General features: G+C 41.0%; 1 protein-coding gene across 1 annotated transcript in view; it reads right to left on the bottom strand.

Moving 5' to 3' along the window:
* Positions 1 to 4,892: 4,892 nt before the first annotated feature.
* Positions 4,893 to 23,162, bottom strand: part of LRP2 (LDL receptor related protein 2) — a 169,007-nt gene continuing 150,737 nt past the window's right edge. Inside the window, 9 exon segments of the mRNA XM_075609138.1 lie at positions 4,893 to 7,313; positions 8,562 to 8,633; positions 10,559 to 10,657; positions 11,582 to 11,695; positions 12,406 to 12,535; positions 13,605 to 13,725; positions 13,834 to 13,901; positions 14,607 to 14,697; positions 16,403 to 16,522. Coding sequence (XP_075465253.1) covers positions 7,146 to 7,313; positions 8,562 to 8,633; positions 10,559 to 10,657; positions 11,582 to 11,695; positions 12,406 to 12,535; positions 13,605 to 13,725; positions 13,834 to 13,901; positions 14,607 to 14,697; positions 16,403 to 16,522 — 983 coding nt within the window. The 3' untranslated portion in view covers positions 4,893 to 7,145.

Below are 23,162 nucleotides of genomic sequence, written 5' to 3'. Positions count from 1 at the left end.
TATATAATACAGTGTTCGACAAACCTATACATTTGCTCGCCCCGGGCGAGTGGATTTAACATCGTGGCAAGCTCCTATTGGCCCAAGCAGCACACGTTTGGTACTAGGTGGCGAGTAGATTTTTTTGTGCGGCGAGTAGATTTTTTGGTGATTTGTCGACCACTGCTGTATATATATACTGTATGTATATATATATATATATATATATATATATTATATATAACCTGTATTCAATTTAAACACTATAGTGAAATGTATACACCTTACTAAATGTATCTGCTAGTTATGCTATGAACGTGCTCATTACGTTAGCTGAATATTATAGGAAACCATAACATTTCCAACAAATTGTTCAACATTATAAACCCCAAATTACCCAATCATACTACTAAAATTAATCTATGCCTTGAGTTAACTGGCTGGCTGCTGGCTGGGCTCATCTTCACAAAGCACTTTCTGCCTTTGGCTAGGTAGGCAAGTGACCACAGCATTGTGAGGTCATTGTTGCTTAGCTATAAATGCTGGAGTCTGCAAGGAGATACTCAACTGTGGCAAGTAACACAGATCAAGAAGCTTCCTAAAGAGTGCGACAATACACTCAACAAGAGAACTTGGAGTAATGAGGCTCAAGCCTCGGTATCCAATATCACCACTGACAGATTTAATCTGTCAGTCAGAACAGAACGGTCAGAGGTAGCAGTCATAGGAGCATGGAGCAGAGGAGATGGAGGGTTTTGTTGTGCCAGGATCATCTTGGTTACCTCAATAACATACAGGACACCTGAAAGCTCATATTGAAACCCCAAAATAACCACAACATATATAAGCATATAGGTGTCACAGAGGAGTGCTACTGAGCATGAATGATATATATTTAAAACCAGAGCAGAACATGAAACACAGACAGAGCTCAGTGCACATCCAGTGAAACCTATACACGGTACAGTGCCTAAATATATATGTATAGATATCTATTAAATAAAATGGTCTTTTAGTTTAACATTTTGGCCAAAGTGTTTTAAGCCCCTGAGCCACTACACGGCAGACCACATCTCAAGGGTCCCTAACACTAATATAAATTCTTAATAACCTGTGCATTACCAGGAAGAATGATTTATAATAAATCTGTCAAAATTAGTTGCATAGTTCTAAGTCTGATTGAAGCTTTTATTAAACTGTACATTACCAGGAAAAGCACTCTGTATTAGATTTGTCACAATCATACTGCAAGCAAGCAAGTTCCCCTGAATACCTCAATAACATCCTGAAAGCCAATGAAGATAGATAAGATGTGAGTGCAGCTTATTCTAACACGGGGCCGGGTTGAATTTGGGAAGCTTTTTTTTTTTTTAAATTGGCTGAATATAAATATTCACTTTTTTCTTCAGTCTGACTTCATCATGACCAAGAGTGACAGAAGAGGAAGTGGTGAGGGGGCAGTGACAGGAGAGGAGGGTTTTGTCTGATGTCATAATGACCAAATAAAGGGGGGTGATGGGGAGAGTGTCAGGAGAGAGGGGTAAGAGAGGGTTACAGGAGAGGGGGATTGATGGCGGGAGTGACAGGAGAGGAAAGGTGGGGGAATTGAAAAATCCCTTTCTTCTTCAGTCTGATGTCATAATGACCAACGAAAGGGGGTTGATGAAGAGTGACAGGAGATGGGTGGTGAGGGGGGAGTGACAGGAGGGTATGGGGTTTAGGCTGATGTCGTCATGACCACATACAGGGGGGGTTAAGGGGAGCTGGGACAGAGGGAGGGGCTGAGGAGGATTGACAGGAGAGAGGGAGTGACACAGGGGAGTGACAATAGAGTGAGAGGGATAAGTGAAACATCTCACACTTCAGTCTGATGTCATATTGGCCCCCAAAAAGGGTGGTTATGGGGGGGATCAGAATATTCTTAAAATCCTAGAGAATATGGAAAAAAAACATATTATTTTGGCATTTTCTGACAAAAAGCATGTGAGAAGAGTATGAAAATGATAGCTCTCTTCTTTTCCGTTGCAGAGCAGCAGGTTATCTACTAGTTATTCGTAAAAAGTCACACTGCACATTGAAATTGAGCTCCTAGAAGTATACTCCCTGCCCAAATGAATCTAACATGATGGGCCTGGCAAAGGTATGCCACTCTTTCTATATATATATATCTTATACACTGTATAACGAAACGTGTGTTATAATACGTCACACATAAAAGAAAATCCTTTGAAACCTTGTTTTCCGCCTCTAACTAAATCACTGCAGTTTTTATAGTTGATGCCTCAGATACCAAAATACCATCTAATGAAGAAAGGTGCCATACATTTGTATTCTTTAAGGCCCTCAACTTTCAAGCCAACAAACCAATCAGGAATGTCAATGTCAGAGGTAAACGGCCATTATTCAGAACACACATGCATTACACCGGTGCGTCTTTCTCACACATATTTCCGGATTCCTTTTGCAGGGTGAAAGTATTTGAATGGAGTGGAAGAGCAGTGGGAATACTAAAAGAAGCAATACTAAAAGCAATAGATCTTCGTGTTAGACAGATTACTAAACGCATACATTTTAAGTGATAACTTTTCTATTTGGACTATCAATTGATACTTGAATGCAAGCTACTCTCTTTACCTGGAAGCAGAAAGAAAGAGAAAGCTTATAATTAGGGGCAGACTGGCCAGGGGGGCAGGGAGGAAATTGCCTCCCCATCCCCCGCTGCCCCCCCCCCTCCCCCGCTGCCAAGATTTGAAAAAAATTGGGCTGGCAGGCAGCAGGGGAGAGAAAAGCTGTGTGTGTTGCCGGTAATGGGAAGTGTGTGTGTGTAATATAAATATATATATATATATATATATATATATATATATATATATATATATATGCGGAAATAGCCGTGTTAGTCCAGTTGCATTCTTCAGTATTAGGTGATACCGTTTTTATTTGGACTAACAATTTGTCATATGTCATTTTAACAATTTATGTCATATGTCATTTATGTCAAATGTTTTCCGTTCTTGGGTGTGTTTAAACATTCCATTGAGGAAATTCATTTCTCACATCCAGATCATTCCATAAATGATTTAAAAATCAAAATCCTAAATGGAATGTTTAAACGAACCCAAGAACGGAAAACATTTGAACTCAGAATGATAAGACTGACACCAAAACAAGAGGACTTAATGCGGATATGGGGTTTCTCACACACTATCAGAATTGTTTGTAATTATCCTGCCTGCCTCTCTTCTTATCCACACCTTCACCCCCACCACCAGTATCATCTTCCCCTCCATACTGTTCCTTGTCACCGTTTTCCACCCTTCCATGTCTTCAAACTCTTTCTCACCCTACCTTATCTACAGTACATCTCTGTTGGTCCCCTCCCTGCTCTGTTTTAGTCATAGATTCCTTTGTTAATTAGTATTGTAGACCTGAGGAAGACAGAACTCTCGAAAGCTTGTCATATGACGTAATTGTTAGTCCAAATAAAAAACATATCACCTAATACTGAAGAACTATATATATATATATATATATATATATATATATATATATGAACAAAAAACAAACAAAAGCGCAAGCTCCATAGCACGTAACTGAGTAAAAAATAAGGTACCTTTATTTAAAAAATCAGCAACCCATAAGAATGTGCACTTACAGGATTTCAAACAGAAACATTCGTGGGAGAGAAATCTCTATTGTGGTCATCTGCGGTGGTAGGGTGAGTCCCAGGTTTGCAGAGTGGATGTAAACAGCCCAGGTTCACCATGAATTGGCAGCAAGATATAAAGGCATCCAATGCCTGCACGTCCTTTGCTCCCTCATACAATGATTGCTAACACTTGAAATTACCGCCAGCCGGAGCGCAGGAAAGCCAGGGACTCCAAATACACAAACACAAACGCGATGACGTCACAGCTCTACGCGTTTCGTCACACTGCGGCGACTTCGTCTCCTGCCTTTATATCTTGCTGCCAATTCATGGTGAACCTGGGCTGTTTACATCCACTGTGCAAACCTGGGACTCACCCTACCACCGCAGAAGACCACAATAGAGATTTCTCTCCCACGAATGGTTCTGTTTGAAATCCTGTAAGTGCACATTCTTATGGGTTGCTGATTTTTTAAATAAATGTACCTTATTTTTTACTCAGTTACGTGCTATGGAGCTTGCGCTATTGTTTGTTTTTTGTTCATAGATTCCAAAAGTGGTTGGCTATACCACTCCCCTTAAAGCTGCAAAGACGCTCCCTGGATCTTCTATTGGGACTATATTTCTCTCTGGATTTTTGGTTGAGTGGAACATTCAATTTGGATTTTCCTTTTTTTTCACTATCACGTTATGGTTTGTAGATATTATTAGGTTAAATTGTGGTAATTTTAATTTATTTTAATATTTTAAATATGTTATTATAATTTATCATTTATTAGGGTTATTTCACATCCTCTTTAGCGCTACTTAATTTTTGTGTTAAGTCTTTGTTTTATATATATATATATATATATATATATATATATATATATATATATTAAGGTTATGGAAAAAAAGTGACAAAAACCCTCCACAGTAAAGCATAAAGCAACTGTAAATATTACTGTATATTCATATATATATATATTTATATATATATATATATATTTATATATATATATATATATATATATCGCATTGAGCATTGAGTGTGTATGTGTGTATGTATGATGCATGAATGGATGTGTGTGTATGTATGATGCATGGGTGTGTGTATATGATGTATAGATGGTGTGTTTACATACATCATATACACACACACACACACACACACACACACACACACCAAGCATCATATATACACATGCACATTCCAGCATTATATATATACACATACATGCATACATACATACATAAACACCAACAAAATTGGGTTTTTCCGGTGTATTAAAAAGAAGAAATTTTATTCAAGTCCTAAAAATACAAAAATGAAAACAACCGTGCAACATTTCGGGACGCCATGGCCCCTTGGCAAAACACAGGTGCCAGGGACAAAGTTTTAGGTGCGCGCGTCTATGAAATTTCTATCCCTGGTGTACATACATTGTATGTATGTGTGTATGTGTGTATGGTGCGTATATTTGGTATGTGTATCTGTGTATGTTGTGTTTGTGTCGGTGTCTGGTGTCTCTGTATGGTGCGTGCGTCTGTATATGATGTATGCGTCTGTGTACGGTGCATGTATCCGGTGTGGGTGCGTCTGTGTTTGCTGTGCGGGCCGTCTGATTCTTGAGCCGGTTGGTTGGGCTTGCTTCTCGAGCCAAAATTGGCAGCAGCCCCTGATTACAATATGGTCCTTAAAGGAACCATCCAAGCAAGCAATTTTTTTTAACAGGATTGAAACAGGGGTCGCCTGAGCAAAACTCCATTCATTTCAGCTCCAAGGACCCCCTACTTCCAGAGATACTTACCTCCAAAGGGGGTGCTGGTATCTCGCTGCTTTTTAAAGCTCCCGCATCACACGGGCAAATAGGAAGCCAAACCTGATGACATCACAGCTTGCTACTGGCTCGCAGGGCGCTGGAGCTTTGAAAAGTGACCATTACGTGATCCTTGCTAGCCAAGCAGAGCTACCTGCGACCCCTATGGACGTCAGTATGTCCACAATCAGGGAGTCGTCAGAGCTGAAATTAATGGTGTACAGCTCCGGAGACCCCCCCACTGCAATCCTATGGTAAAAAAAAGACAAATTCTCAAAAAACATGTCCCACTTAGATTGCCTCTTTAAAGGAGATGGCAGTCAGGGTTGGCTTGGTGGCGGTGCAGTCAGTGCCACTGCACCGAGCCCGGTGGATACAGAGGCCCCATGCTCTCCCCACAACAATTAAACTAATTGTCTGGGGGAGAGCACGGGGCCTCTAACTCTTACCTTCTCCTTCGGCATTTCCTCCCGCCGGGTCCCTCAAATTACATTGCGTTGCCATGACAAAGGCACATCACGTGACGTCGCGACGCAATGCAGCCTCACGTTGCTTCGACTGAGTCACCGATTGAGCCACCTGTCCTGAAGCTGGGATTTCCTTAAAACCTGACCTGTTGGGAGGGGTGGGTCTTGAAGACTGGAGTTGAGAACCCCTGGGGTAGAGGTAGCTAACTACAGGCCATGGATACTGATGTCAGTGGTAAGGAATGTATTCAAAACACTGTTGAAAGACAGAATTGCTGAATATCTAAAGTACAGCAACTTACAAGATCAGAGGCAGCATGGAGATACTGGGGGGAGATCATGCCAAAGTAACAGAATTCCAAAATGTTTGGGATAGCCACCAAGCTAACCTTAATATAAATGAAAGCCAAGGATCAAACAAGGTTTGACAGCAGATAAAAAAAATAGGCAGAATAGGTGCACCAAGGGGTTCTTATCTGTCGTCAACTTCTGCTTCTAAATTAAAAAAACATAATTAGACCCTTCTCCAATCCAATTGCCATGAGAGATTGTCACATTAATCATAGTGATGTTTTATATTATTCGCTGAATAAAATAAATGAAGTAATCAGAGATGGTAACTCGCTAATAACCTTTTAATCATTTTTTTTTCTTGTATGATCAACTGTTCCAATGTTTGCATAGTAAGTCATCTAACAACAATACCTTTCTGAAAGCACGTACCAAAGTAGGTACATGAATGGAAAAACAGTTTAGCAAATATATTTTTACATGGACTATATGAAGACAGCTTTTAGAATAGAAATCTGTATATGTCTGTACAATTACAAAACATTGAAAAAGTGAAATGAGGTTCCTGTATGCATTAGTGTTCCTTTTATTTTAAAAATGAGGACTGTAATTTTAATTATGCACGTTACCCCTCAAATTGCAACAAAAAAGGTTTGCACATATCATTGACAACATAATCTTTAAAAAAATTTACAAATGTACACTATATTTATAACATTATTTTCAAGACAGTTTCAGTGCAAAGATATACATATAGTACATTGTGATAATTGTTCATAAAAATATGAATTGGCATACGGCAAAAAAACAAGGCAAAGCTTCAATAAACATCTTCCCCTATAGGCTAATAAGAATATATTTTCTTTTTAAAGAAGTACCTGTTAACATTAACGTCTTGACTGATATAAAAATATGTGCAAGATTGTATTTGACATTTAAGCATTCCCTAATTGAGATTAGTTATACATCAGAGTCTTCTTTGACAAGATTGGCTGTGTCTATGAATGTGTCTTCCGTTGGTGAATAAGCAGCCGGTTGCTGCTCCTTTTTGTGCGATGGTTTTTCAGGGGATGATGAAGTGAATGGGGAAGGGTCTTCTTCAGTCCCATATTGCTGCTCCTTTTCCATCTAAAATCAATTAAGAAAAACTCTTTATATCAGGGGTGGCCAACTCCAGTCCCCAAGGGTCACCAACAGGTCAGTTTTTAAGGATATCCCTGCTTCAGCACACGGTTATCCTTAAAAATTGACCTTGTTGGTGGCCCTTGAGGACTGGACCTGGCCACCCCTGCTTTATAGGAAGATATATTTCAAACATTTCTCGACGTGTTAAACCCCTGACTGCCGATGGGCCTGTGACACGTGGGTAAGTGTGGGTAAGTAAATGTGAAGACGATTCATAACATCAAATCACTAGTCATGTTACATTGACTTGCACCAATTGTCAGAACTCTTTTGCTACGTTCCATTACAAATACAAATACAGTTATCTTACATTGCGGTCTTTATATATACCCGGCTGTAAAACTAGAAAAAATTGAGCCATGTTAGCAACCAAACTGACTTAAAATGTACAATAGTAATTGCAACATACTGAGGACCATATTTACTAAGCAGCTCTATGACATAAGACATACTTCTAGTGGAAGATACTCCATTGCCCATTCACTTAAATGGAGCACAAGTTGTCTTCAAGCACTGGAAGGAATCTAATGACATAGAACTGCTTAGTAAATATGATGTTTAATATTTCCGTGACCGCTAGTTGCTCCTGTCCTGAGCTCTCTTGCATTATGTCAATGATACAGTGTATCTGACACAGGAGCAGAGTTATATACCCCCTCTATATTGCAGTTCCTAATAATCCATAAACTGACAAAGGCCCGCTGTATTCACACAAATCCACGTATTGTTTCCGCAAATCTCATGTCGGTACTACGTAAGACGTGTTCCCTATATTTTTCTACTTCTAACAATTAGAGGTAGAAACTGTCAAAATTCGTTTAGCGGAATTTCCTTTGCTTTCCATTAAAAATCCGTTCCACGGTGTAAGATCCGTCGGCGAATTGTTCCATTTTCAATCCATGCGGATTAATCAAAACCCGCTATTGATACAATCCGCTGGTGGATTTTAAGAATCCAATCCTTGGATTCCTAAAATCCACTAGCAGATTGCGGAATCCGCGGATTGCCTTGTCGGTGATAAAATATATCTGCGGCGGATCCAAATTCGCCAATCTCTACTCACAATAAAGCCAACACCTCTTACCGCTTGAGATGACTTCTACTCCCACAGCTATCCACAAATGAAAGGCCTAACTCTCACTTAAGAGTCCGTATATGGGGGTTACTCATAAAATTAAACAGTTAAATTACCTCTGCATATATTGGATTTTCAAAGTTTGTGCTTTGTTTAATTTTTCTCTTGAAGAAGCTCCACTTTGATTCCTACAAGGTAAGAGGGCATATATTTAGACAGACAAAATTAAAAAACTAAACTATGCCAATATATTATAACTTTTCATGCAACAATATTAAAAAACAGGTCATTATTATTCATGGTTTGCACCAGTTTGATATTTCGAACAGCAGATGGATGGCATATGTTAGTAATATAATTACTGAAAAAGCAGATGTAGAACTGTTGCAATTTCATAATAGTTCTGTAACCTGTCTACAGGTAAAGAATAAATAAACATGCATAGAGTTCCATCAATTTGGAAAACGAATAACCAAGATACAAGGCTAAAAATGTTGAATATTAATGTATTACATCGCATGGCCCATATCAAACCTCGAGCAAAAGCTACTGTAGTTTGGAATTCTTGGTTTTTGTTAGGAGAGGAATTTTACATTATAAACAATACAAACAAACAGGAGAGATAAAAGGAATACAAAGGGACAACACTAGGAAAACATGAAGGAAGCAAAACTGCAGTGGAGCAGTCGGCTACATTGAAATTTACATGGATACAAGGTTCTGCACATTGTAAATAAACATTATTATTATTATTATTATGCCCTAATTACATTTTCTGTGTTTGTTAATATTTGTTTTTGTACCATTTTGGTTCCATAGAAATAATTGATGTGACTCAATGACCTGTTCAGATTCAACAACTTTCTAACGGACAGAAGTAGAGGGTTGTACAGATGAAGCCAAATAGAGACTTTCCCCAGTGCCCGGGGAAGCTACAGGAACGGGACCGCAGCTTCCCAAACCTGGGGGGGTTAACTCAGTGGGGGGGGGGGCAATAGCGGAGAATGGAAACCCTGCAGAACAGGGTATTTTGCATTTTCCTCTATGCAAGGATAAGTTCCTGAAAGAGTCAGCCCTTTGTAGTTTCAGTGAAACCCTGGCATATAATTCAGAAGAAATAAGATCAATTATATATCAGTGCTAACTCCTTCAAATAACAAGCAGCTATGTGAAACACACCGACCTTTCTATGCCCCTGTGACCTAAGTTTACAATTACACTTCCTTATAGATTGTAAGCTCCTTGGAGCAGGGCCCTCCTTACCTACTGTAACAATGTATGTTAATGTTTATTTTACTGTTTTTTCTCTATTGTTCAGCTCTACAGAATATGTTGGCACATTATAAATAAATGATAATAATAATATATCTAGAGTTAGTGGAATTGTACTTTACAGATACCTGGATGAACCCAGTATTGGTCTCAAAGAACCCTTAGTTTGGCCGGCAATCCACAGTGAGCAAATCTAACCATTTAAATTGGTAGACAGAAGATGGTTGCGGATTAGGAACGGCCAGCCTGAGTCATGTGACGCGGCCATATTAAAAATAAGCCTTCCATCCTACACCCCCCCTCCCCCCCTACCCCCCTTCCCCTGTCCCCTTGTCTAGTTTGTCTGGTCTTGTATGTACAGTCTCAAATGGTTGAGTTTCAGAGGCATTATTATATATGTTTAACAAAATCGGAATGATGATAATGGGCTGTGGAACAACGGTTGTATATGTACTTTCCAATAAAAAATTTAAAGTTGAAAAAAATAAGCCTTCCAGAAGTCCCTTTTAAATGTTTCAATCGCTTTGATTTGACATTGTATTGAAAAATCCCAAACATTTCTTGATCGAAAATATTTAAATCTAGGTAATTTGTTAGGAAATGCACTGATGTTTCTTAAGAACGTTTTTAGAAATCACCCTGATTAAAGAAGAAACACATCTCAGTTGTTCTTGCTGGGGGGGAGCAAACTCCCAATTTACTTGACCATAATGGGAGAGCAATATTCAAGCTCGCCTGTGACCTATTTAGGGATCTGTAATCAATTGCTAAAGGCCCCTTTAAGAACAAAAATATGTTAATTTTTACATTTCCTTAATAAGTACAAGTATGATGTGTGTACCTGGGTTGTTTCCGTGCTCACGGAAGATGGTGGAGTATTAGCAGCATACAGTGGGTTTTCAAAATTATCTGCCTTGTGTCCATTATTGGATGCACTCACCTAGAAAATAAAATCTTTAGTTAAGTCGTGGAGAAACAGAGCCAAAGCTATTATCACAGCACTGAGTGAACATTCTATGGACTGTGTGCAAGATGGAGAAACAGCTAATAGGAAAAACATTTTGTAATAACTAAGCTCTAATAAAAACAATAATTTACTATACACTTCTGCAGTCACTTTACATTTTTATTTGATTGTAAATACATTTTAGCTTTTATTTGCACTTTTACAATGGGTGTTATTTGTAACAATGGGTGTTATTTGTAACCAGCTGAAAGTATTCTCCGGCTTTGCTCGGGAATTCTAAGAACCAAAAAAATGCTGAGATTTATAAATGTATCATTTCTTTTTTTAGTTTCTTAAAGTGGAATCCCCTGTTAGAACAACAACTCCACCCATAATAGTTTCATTGCCTCTGAGTTCCTGAAGTGTTCGATCGAGAGCCTCTAATGCGTATTTGTGGGATTGTACTCTCGTCCCAAACAATAATCTCGCCCTCTTGAAGAATTTTGGCTGTTCCTGTATTTTTTACTAATGTTGCCAATTGGATTTTCAGAGTCACCAAGATTAAGTGGTATCTTAAGAGTTGTGTGATGGGATCATGTCATTTGTGATGTAATATGTGATGTCATCAGTTATGTCATTGGTGATATAATTTGTGAACTGTACCCAAATATAAACAAAAACCTGCACCTTGATCTCAGAAACCATCATGCAAAATTTGGATACGATATCTTAAGAGTGTACAAAAGCATAGCGAAATGACAACTTTCCAAAATATATAATGATGTGTTTAGATACACATATAATGTACTTTTGTATAAAACTGCCTATGTGCATTGTCGCTGAAGAATAAAGTGATGATATGGGTAAATAAAAGAGAGACACTGCTTTGATTACTTTAATACATGCACAGTATCTTACATCTGGTGCTGAGCTGATATTCACAACACTGACACCACTTTCTGTGCTATTTATATACATCGGATTTTCATAGGTTATTGGCTCTTTTCCAGCATCCACAGTAAAAGTTTCATTCTAGGAGAGTTGAGAAAAACAGATTTTTCCTTATTTATAGTTTGAAAGTAAATTAGAAATCAATCAATTTATGTAATTTTTTTTGCTACTGTAAAAAAGTAATTTCCCCCACTCTGTTAGACCAGTACTCTCGCAATTACAATTCTAATAGCTACTGGACTGCATATAAATGATATTTACTGCATATAATCCACCTACAGTATAGGCAGCAAGATAAAGCTCACATGCATATTTCAAAAATAAAATAAAAACGTCCTTAATGTACTGTATAAAAACACAACAAAAATAAACCGTTTATTAAAACAGTTATTGTAATAATTATTTACCAGTAGAGATACAGATTCCTCTTAGATTATGATAACTTATAAATGAACCAATAGAACAATTATTTAACTAACAGTATGCTATTTCAAAATACAGTATAACAGTACTCTGTCGTTTATTTATTAACAGGTTTCACATTAAACTATATGACAAACCTACACTGTCAGCATCAAAACCGCTACTAACATTTTGCATTTATATAGAAACACGAGAGAGATATATAGAGAAAAGGTTTTATACCAAATATCAGAAGAATTTTCAAGCAAATTTTGTTCCATTTGGAACCTTCTTACATTAGAAAGTAGTCTTCATAGTATTTTTTTTTTAAGATAATTTTCACATGTGATGTTGCTATATATGAAAAGTATTGTTTAAGAAATACATACCATCTGCATCACTCTATCTATGGCAGAATCAGCCCCAAATCCAGGCACCCCAATATCCATACTAACATCAGTGCCAGATCTGAATGTCACCCCATTGCCATTTTCAGTGGACTTCACAAGGCCACTTAAGCTGTAAAAATATTAATCAGAATAATAAATACATTTTTAAATAATACAACACGTTTGTTATAATAGTACAGTAAGTATCAAGAGGTTTAATTATAGTCTTTCTTTTTGCTGATATACTTTGCCCTGTTTGTTACAGACTCTAGTGCTTCCCTTTGGTGTTAACATAAAATGTAGATTCTCAGTTATCAGTATTTAAATTAGTATTTGTAATCCGCTCATCTTCTGCTCACTAGGTTGTAACATTGGGAACACCTAATAAACCCCCTTCCTGTGAGCGAGTGAGTATGTGAGTGCAAAGTGAAGAATACAGTTCAGATGTGTTCTTATTTTTTAGTATATTCACGTCTCAGACAGGTCTACAAACCTGCCATTCCCCATTATCTCTGAGAATACAACGTTTCCACTGCAGCCAAGGATTCTTTTCAGCCAATTGCAGTGCGATCGGCGGCTTCAAAGATTATTGAATAAGCCATTCATTCACGGGTGCTATCTACCTGTTCCATTCCATTCTACTTGGCAGCCACAAATAACCAAACCACAGAAAAAAGAGTGACATTGTCAGCATACAGGTGTAGCATGATTTACTGTTTCCAGAGCCACAGTCAAAAAAGCAAAAATCGGAGGCTCCGGAGACAGTGTCTGCCACGGTTGCACTTTGGGGTCCATGCTTTCTGATAAGCCCCGCAGTGTTACTCCTCTGATGCCGTAGCTGCCGCGTTTGCGTTACCGCAGCTTGCCACAGTGCCGGAAACAGTTTTCTTTGCTACATCTTTATATCATCAATTGGTCAAAAGACCTTCAGAGAAGTTTGCTGGACTGGGGTGAAATGATCAGAGTATCAATAGGATAAGATGAATTTTAGGATACAGACGTAGAAAGCTTTATTTTACTTACTTATAATGCAGAATATCACAGCGTTTCCATAGGATTCAATGTCTAAGTATACTTTTGCCTGTGTTTGTTTGGCACAGCTACATTTTAAGAGTTATATAAACTGCCTTTCTAAAGGTCTGAGCTCTATGGAGTTATGTATTTTAATAATATGGTTCACCTAAGAGGACCTACAGTACCTTGGAAATTTTGGAAGTGATGGTAAAAGTTTGCCTGTCCGTCTATAATTAAAGACGCCGCCGATCACCAGCGCACAAATTATTATGGTCAAAATCACAGTCAAAAGGACAGCAACAGCAGCTAATAAAAAAGAAAAAACATGACATTTAACAAGTTAACAATGTAAGCATCATATTTAAGTATTAATATGTCCATAGTATAAATTGGAGTGCAATAAACAAAACTTACTTGTCCCCGGAGGTACACCCTTTGCAAATCCTATTTCACAATAGTTCCCAGTGTAGCTAGATGTACACCTAGAAATACAAATGTTCTCATTATTGGCTGGTACAGTTAAACATTGTATCAGTCGCATTTGAAAGTAGTTCACTGAATTTGTGTCACACAATTACAAACTCACAGGAAATGTACAGCTACACCACAATGTGGTTGAAACAACATTTGTGTTGTGAAAAATAAGACATTACAAAAATCCCAGAATAGGTGAGTTTAAAGAAGGTGTATATAGTTATTGCACTGTGTATTTTTGTCACATTGGAAGTAGCTTTGGGCATCTTTGTTTGCTTTTTGTTGTAGACTTTAAAGAAGGAACAGAGACTGGCATTCCACTGTAACATAATCTGTGAATATTACGGCAGAAACTAAAGATAATGCCCTTGGAATGGAGAACCGTTTGTAAATTGAAAAACAAAAGACACTTGTACAGCTGGTAATTAGTCTTCACACTGCAATAGCAATACAATAGACTATATAATCCATGTATATTTAGATAAGAACATACACATAAAGGGCAGTACCCTTTGAAAAAGTATAAGTATTGCCTATAGAATATGCTAAATCTATATTTTGTATTAACATTGTTTGCATAATATTTCCATTGTTTAGAATAGCCAGTCCCATTCACCCACCAGTATAATCAGGATACTTTGTAGCTGATACTGTATATGCTTTATGTTAATATATATGCATGTGGATGCTATGAATGGATTAAACTGACTTACTTGCACTTTGGAAGGCCACGTTCATCAAAATAGCATGTTCCTCCATGCATACATCTGCATGCGGGTGGCATTGTTGGGGGGGATTCAATAGCTATGGAAATGGAAAGCCATGCATTTGTTAAAGAGCTAAACATGCAAATGTTATTTCCGGTAAGTAGGGAATGAAGCTCCTGTACTTCTCTGGTTTTGCGGACACCTCCAGTGGCTTCACACACTGGCATGGATGTTCACTCTAAATACTCAAATAATCAGTGGTCATGATATACAAATATTAAATAAATGAAATGAATAATGGTATATTAAGAGTCTTTGTATAAGCAAACATGTTTTAGTCACAGCCAAAATACGTCATGCTGAAGCTTACAATACAGTCAGTTAGGCTCGTTATGCTAAAAATGAAACACACGGCATAAAACAGAATTCCCGACCTCACATAGATGCGAATAAAAGTCAATATTGGTTTCTTGATCAAAACAGATATCACAAACCATCTCAAGTAATGTATTATAAGAAGTCAGGCAGATTTCTGACTGCATTATTCTGTGTAGTACTGAATTTGGATGTTGATTGAATACAGCTACAGTACATTGTATATTATGTCCATAAAACACTACCTAGCAAATATTCTCCAAGTTGTACAGGATGTTATGCTAGTGCAAAATTCAACATGCAAATATGAAGAATTATTATGTATGTGCAGAACTGAGTTCCCCAGTGGCACTTGGCCAGCCCAAATAAAATTATTTCTTGGTTTTAGCCCAGTGTTATCTATCCTATTGCAAACTCTATGCTCCAACGAGAGGTATATATATGAAAGCAGAGGGTCTGGAGAGCATTCTCATCCAGGTTTATATATAGTGGGGAAAAGAATATATACAACAGTGCAAAAGAGTATATGACAGGATTCTTAATAAATGTTATAGAATCAAATCGGTTTGATCCTTGCTTCGTGTGACCCACTGTGCTCGGCCGGCATGATGGGATCCCCAGAGAAGGAAGGAGTTTTTGGGCTCTTCTTCACTGTCTGACCCAGGGTGGTCCCAATAGTTTGTGAGCTAAACTATTTTTTTTATATATATTATACTATAAAGCAATCTGCACCATCTTTTGTGTCTCCTTTCATGCCATGGCTTTCTCCTGCCCACGTTCCTGACGGACAACATAACCTCCGTTACACCTGAGTTGGTTACTCATAACAACCTCAAGGCCTACATCACTTCTATACATTTATTAAGAATACTGTCACATACTCTGTTGCACTATTGTATATATTCTTTCCCCCCACTATATATAAACCTGGAGTGCGCTCCTGACCCTCTGCTTTAATCACTTCTATGGACCTGGATTGAATCCATCCTGGGAGCAGCACCCATCAAAGGACTGTATTTATACCCCCCTTTTCTTATCACAAAAAGAAATGGAGGCGCACAGAAAAAAAAGTGCAATCATTTGCTTTTGTATTTAGTACATCATTCAAGCAGAATAAAGTTACGTTTTGGGGACACAGTCCCTTCCTTAGACACGTGTGGTTTATCTGGGGAAGGGGCTCTGTCCCTGAAATGTTACATTATCTGCCGAATTAAGTACTAAATACTGTACTGTAATACTGTACTGTACTGTAATAATTATGTACTAAATTGCCTTTTTACCTGTGTGCCTCCATTTGGGGGGGGGGGGGAGGTAAAGGGATCTAAAGCTTTTTATTGTATGTTTACTGAAGAATAGTTTTCACTGAAGAGCCATGTGGCCTGCAAATGATTTGAAGAGTGTAATCACTTCAGTACAGGGGGTGTTACCTGCATCACAGTCTGTGAAGCTGCCTTCCATGAAGCGAGTGCCCTGGGGACAGGAGCAGGTGTATCCCCCTGGTTTCAGCAAGCAGAGGTGGGTACAGATATCTTTGCAAGGATTGGAAACTGCAAAGTAAAATATAGCACACTGTAGGTATATTTTGGAATACAAAAAAACATGTCCAATTTAGTTAAATGTATTAACACTACAAAAGTGTTCAGTGCAACTCCAGCAACAGCAGTACATTTAAATGTATTTAATTGGAGCTTGACAGCAACTGTAGCTATATGAAGTTTCATTTAATAACTTCATTAAAATTCTGTGCATTTATATATTTAGTGACAACCAAATCAGCACATTTATATGCAAGAAAAATAATATAATTATACGTACTGTATATACTGTATGTATGCATATATTCATTTTATCACTAACAAGGTACGCAGCGCATTACAACTCAGGGAGTATAATAAAACAAGGGATAAATATATCAAAATGTAAGAGATGGGAGAAAGAAGTACGTGCTACTATTGTGTGCTACTGTATATACTGTATCAGATTCATTCATGCTACAGTATGCATTGTTTTAAATAATAAATCATTATATTGCATTCCAATAAATGAATGGGGCATATTTATCAGGCAAAAGTGGAGCAATTGAGGGCCAAAATAACTGCACTGGATGTATCAAAGAAAAAAGTCCCACTGAGATCAATAGGGTTTTTTTCTTTGATACATTTAATGCCCTATTTGTTACACCACAAGTGCTCCACTTTTGCCTAGATATGAAGACCCAAAATATCTATTTAAAAGCAAAATAGTTGGCACAACCCAATACATTTTTGGGGAAGATGTTACATTGAAGCTGTTTGCGACTTAAACATTTTTTTTCAATCAATCCAGTCTTAGGACAAGACATACTGTACTGCAGTTTACTACTGTGTGTGGTGTGTGTATGTGTGCGGTGTGTGTGTGTGTGTGTGTGTGTGTGTGTGTGTGTGTGTGTGTGTGTATATATGTGTATGTGTATGTGGAGCCCTTGAAATACAATTTTTATTATGTTAATGCACTAGGTGTGCGCCTGTTTTTTCTTTTCTTCTTTTTTTTCATATATATATATATGAAAAAAAAGAAGAAAAGAAAAAACAGGCGCACACCTAGTGCATTAACATAATAAAAATTGTATTTCAAGGGCATGACTAGCTTGAGACCGCCATTTGCCCACGAGCATCGAGGCCTGCTGCTGCCAGAGACTATCCTTGGTGTGTATCAGACGGCTCCAACACAACCTAACCATAGAGGACCTGGAGGACCTTTGCTGTCTAGAGGGTCCCTTCCCAGCCGAACACTGCATGTGAGCTTCCGCTTCCGGTTCACCGGCTCACCGGCTACACGAGGGGAGTCACGTGACGACGCCAGGACTTGGAGCTACACAGAGAGGATCGAGCCGACGGCGCATGAGAGCCAATCTCATACACGCTATTTATTGCTTTATCCTTGTGAGTGGGCATTTGTCAGATTTTGTGTTCCTTGAAATATAATTTTTATTATGTTAATGCACTAGGTGTGCACTAGGGTGTCATTGCTCACTTCCTAGTACCCTCTTGTTGGTGCTAACACTCTATACAAGTGTTCCCCCCGTTTCCCGCAAGATTCGGTGCAGAAATCTCCTTTCCAAGAGGCGGCGTGTATCCTTCACTACACCGCACGTAGTGAGCCCCTGCAGGCGGTTCGTAGTAGAGTGCGACCGGACTGTGACGTCACTATCGGGCGCTCCGTAGAGGAGAAGTGGCACGTGACCAACGTGCTTGTATGCGGATAGCAGTGGAGGCTGCTACACGCCGATGCGGATCGGTGCTCCAGGATCATCTGGGAGTAAAGACTGAGACCTGCCCCGTCTTGAGTGAGAGGGAGACGGCATCTACAACCACCAGCTTGCCATCAGATGACAACTAATCCCCTGCACCCTGCGATCGAGTGAGGAGTGCTGTTTGTCGCTGTCTACTGGTGTGGTATACCCAATTACCAACTGCTCATTATTACTATATTGATGTACGCAGAACTTATATTATTTTATGAGTAAATTTGATTTTTAATTTTACTTCACTATGTGCGTTGTGCGCCTTGTTTTTCTGTCTTTTGCACTAGGTGTGCGCCTGTTTTTACTTTTCTTCTTTTTTTTCAGATATGGTCAGGGACTGATGATCCCTTTAAAACGGGCAGCAAGAACCTGGTGCACTTATCATTGGAACAGGACTTTTTAAATATTGAAGGTTTTTTTTGTATTTTTTCATTTTTTACTTTTTCACTTTTTTAAATTTTGTGTTATTAAAACTGTTAGCAGTCCAAACCTACAGAGGTTTTTTAATTTAGTTATAAGTAGTGAATTAGTCCACAATGCATTGCATTTTTTAGTCTATATCAATGTGTATTAGTTTTAAAACTAGTCACCCCACCAAGCACCTTATATGATTAGCTTGACTGGTTCTTTTTATAAATTAGTAATATATAGAGGCGCTACTTCATTCCTTTGTTTGTTTTGTTATATAGTTTTATATATATATATATATATATATATATATATATATATATATATATATATATATATATATATATATATGGGTGTGTGTGTGTGTGTGTACCCCCCCCCCTATCTAAGTATACATGTAAATGATTCCATGGGATTCATTGTAGATTTATGTACTGGAGCTGAAATCTACTATATATTTGTGAAATCACTGTATGTCTGCGTCCCAAGGGTCAATCGCATTGGACCTTGGCCCTGTCACTCCGGCTCAGGCCATGCCCGCCCCCGCACACCTCTCATTGGCCTACGTCCAACACCAATGCCACACTGTCCCACCCCTCACTGACTCTCATTGGCCTGCGTCCAATGGCCGCCCCCGCACACCTCTCATTGGCCTGCGTCCCACCCCTCACTGACTCTCATTGGCCTGCGTCCAATGCCCGCCCCCGCACACCTCTCATTGGCCTGCGTCCCACCCCTCACTGACTCTCATTGGCCTGCGTCCAATGCCCGCCCCCGCACACCTCTCATTGGCCTGCGTCCAACACCAATGCCCTAATACAGTGTTTCCCAAACTGTGCGTTCAGTGCCCGGCATTGCAACTACAAAGCCACCAGACAGCAGTGTGTGTGTGTGTGTGTGTGTGTGTGTGTGTGTGTGTGTGTGTGTGTGTGTGTGTGTGTGTGTGTGTGTGTGTGTGTGTGTGTGTGTGTGTGTGTGTGTGTGAAAAACGGGCTGCAGGGTGTGTGTATATGTATATATGTGTGGTGTGTGTGTGTATATATGTATATATGTGTGGTGTGTGTGTGTGTGTGTGTGGTGTGTATATATATATATATATATATATATATATATATATATATATATGTATGTATGTGGTGAGTGTGTGTGTGTGTGTGTGTGTGTGTGTGTGTGTGTGTGTGTGTGTGTGTGTGTGTGTGTGTGTGTGTGTGTGTGTGTGTGTGTGAAAAACGGGCTGCAGGGTGTGTGTATATATGTATATATGTGTGGTGTGTGTGTGTATATATGTATATATGTGTGGTGTGTGTGTGTGTGTGTGTGGTGTATATATATATATATATATATATATATATATATATATGTGTGTGTGTGTGTGTGTGTGTGTGTGTGTGTGTGTGTGTGTGTGTGTGTGTGTGTGTGTGTGTGTGTGTGTGTGTGTGTGTGTGTGTGTGTGTGTGTGTGTGTGGTGTATATATATATATATATATATATATATATATATATATATATATATATATATATGTATATATGTGTGGTGTGTGTGTATATATGTGTGGTGTGTGTGTATATATATATATATATATATATGTGTGTGTGTGTGTGTGGTGTGTGTGTATATATATATATATATATATATATATATATATATATATATATATATATATATATATGTGTGATGTTTGTGTGTGTGTGTGAATATATTTATCAAAGTTGCACAATGTTAATAATTTATTCTCACATGTCTTTTTTTTTAAAATGTTTAAAATATTATATAATATACACACACACACACACACAGCTACCAAGTGACAAACACACACAGTGATACCCGCCTCCCAAGCGCGCTTGCTGTCTCCTCTGCCAGGACAGCAAAAAGCTCCTGGTAGAGCGAGCGGCAGCAAGCAAGAGCGAGCAGCAGCACCTAAGCGCTTACTATGTCCCAGGCCGGAGGAACTATAGCCGCGTTGATTACAGATGCAGAGAGAGAGAGAGTGAGGTCAGAGAGAGAGAGAGTGAGGTCAGAGAGAGAGAGAGAGAGAGAGTGAGGTCAGAGAGAGAGAGTGAGGTCAGAGAGAGAGAGAGAGAGAGTGAGGTCAGAGAGAGAGAGTGAGGTCAGAGAGAGAGAGAGTGAGGTCAGAGAGAGAGAGAGTGAGGTCAGAGAGAGAGAGAGTGAGGTCAGAGAGAGAGAGAGAGAGAGTGAGGTCAGAGAGAGAGAGTGAGGTCAGAGAGAGAGAGAGAGTGAGGTCAGAGAGAGAGAGTGAGGTCAGAGAGAGAGAGAGTGAGGTCAGAGAGAGAGAGAGTGAGGTCAGAGAGAGAGAGAGTGAGGTCAGAGAGAGAGAGTGTGAGGTCAGAGAGAGAGGGAGGTCAGAGAGAATGTGAGGTCAGAGAGAGTGTGAGGTCAGAGAGAGTGTGAGGTCAGAGAGAGAGAGAGTGTGAGGTCAGAGAGAGTGTGAGGTCAGAGAGAGAGAGAGAGAGGGAGGTCAGAGAGAATGTGAGGTCAGAGGTCAGAGAGAGAGAGAGTGTGAGGTCAGAGAGAGAGAGTGTGAGGTCAGAGAGAGAGTGTGTGAGGTCAGAGAGAGAGAGTGAGGAGAGAGAGAGTGAGGAGAGAGAGTGAGGTCAGAGAGAGAGAGTGCGGTCAGAGAGAGGTCAGAGAGAGAGAGAGTGAGGTCAGAGAGAGTTAGAGTGTGTGAGAGAGAGTGAGAGTGTCTGAGAGAGACACCAACTGCGCACTGCAACTGTTAGGTATGTTTGTACACCTATGTATGTATGTACACCTTTGTTTTTACTTTGGGCGCCGCGTAAAAATCCTGATCGCCTTGGGGAGCCTTGAAAAAATTCTGATTGCCTTGGAGAGCCTTGAACCGAAAAAGTTTGGGAACCACTGCCCTAATACTTCCACACTGTCCCACCCCTCACTGAGTTTTGGGAACGTTTTGCTTTTGCAACACCTAATCCTCTAATCCTCAACCTGCTCTGGGGCCACGCTTCACAGCTATCAAAACCTTCACGTCTGCTACCACAGACTGCCGAATCAGGTACAGAATCTACACACAACGCACAAACACAGCACACACACACATTCACACAACACCAAACACTGCAGACTGCCTCTTCAAACCCCCCTCCCCTCCACGCCACACATCTCCCTCCCGCAACCGGACCGCGAGGCCGCGGCCTCCACTCACACACCATGGCAACGATGTCCCTCCCCCTATCCCGCCACCTCACACAGTGTAGCTCCCGCGAACCGCACAGCACGCCTCATCTCCTGCACCTCACACAGCTCCCTACCGCAACCAGACCGCGAGGCCCCCTACCCCACTACACCATGCCACCAATGACCCTCCCCCTATCCCGCTACCTCACACAGTGTAGCTCCCGCTACACACCACTCCCTCCGCTACACACCACTCCCTCCCGCTCCATTCCCTCCCCGGCAGGGGAACAGGCAGGCTGCCACGCGGCGCCTAAGATGGCGGACCCCCTTCCTCCCTCGCGCTCCATTCCCTCCCGCTCCACTCCCTCCCGCTCCACTCACCACCCTCCCGCTCCATTCCCTCGTGCTCCACTCACCACTCCCTCCCGCTACACACCACTCCCTCCCGCTACACACCACTCCCTCCCGCTACACTCACCTCCCTCCCCGGCGGGGGAACAGGCTGCCACGCGGCGCGTAAGATGGCGGACCCCCTTCCTCCCTCGCGCTACATTCCCTCCCGCTCCACTCACCTCCCTCCCGCTCCATTCCCTCCCGCTCCATTCCCTCCCGCTCCATTCCCTCCCGCTCCATTCCCCTCCCGCTCCACTCAATCCCTCCCCGGCGTGGGAACAGGCTGCCACGCGGCGCGTAAGATGGCGGACCCCCTTCCTCCCTCGCGGCGCCGAGTGAGAAGATGGCGGCGGCCGGAAGTACAGGTAGGTGTCGCGTGTGTGTGTGTGTGTGTGTGTGTGTGACACTGCCCCCCCTCCTGTCCACTGCCCCCTCTCCTGTCCACTGCCCCCCCTCCTGTCCACTGCCCCCCCTCCTGTCCACTGCCCCCCTCCTGTCCACTGCCCCCCCTCCTCCTGTCCACTGCCCCCCCCCCTCCTGTCCACAGCCCCCCCCCCCTCCTGTCCACAGCCCCCCCCTCCTGTCCACAGCCCCACCCCTCCTGTCCACTGCCCCCCCTCTCCTGTCCACTGCCCCCCTCTCCTGTCCACAGCCCCCCCCTCCTGTCCACTGCCCCCCCTCTCCTGTCCACTGCCCCCCTCTCCTGTCCACAGCCCCCCCCTCCTGTCCACTGCCCCCCCTCTCCTGTCCACTGCCCCCCCTCTCCTGTCCACTGCCCCCCCTCTCCTGTCCACTGCCCCCCCTCTCCTGTCCACTGCCCCCCCTCTCCTGTCCACTGCCCCCCCCCCCCTCCTGTCCACTGCCCCCCCCTCCTGTCCACTGCCCCCCCCTCCTGTCCACTGTCCACCCCCTCCTGTCCACTGTCCACTGCCCCCCCTCCTGTCCA

This window comes from Ascaphus truei, chromosome 7 (genome assembly GCF_040206685.1).
Source record: "Ascaphus truei isolate aAscTru1 chromosome 7, aAscTru1.hap1, whole genome shotgun sequence".
NCBI classification, from domain to species: Eukaryota; Metazoa; Chordata; class Amphibia; order Anura; family Ascaphidae; genus Ascaphus; species Ascaphus truei.
Note: the sequence above shows the minus strand (reverse complement) of the source record. Positions and strands in the feature narration are given on the sequence as shown.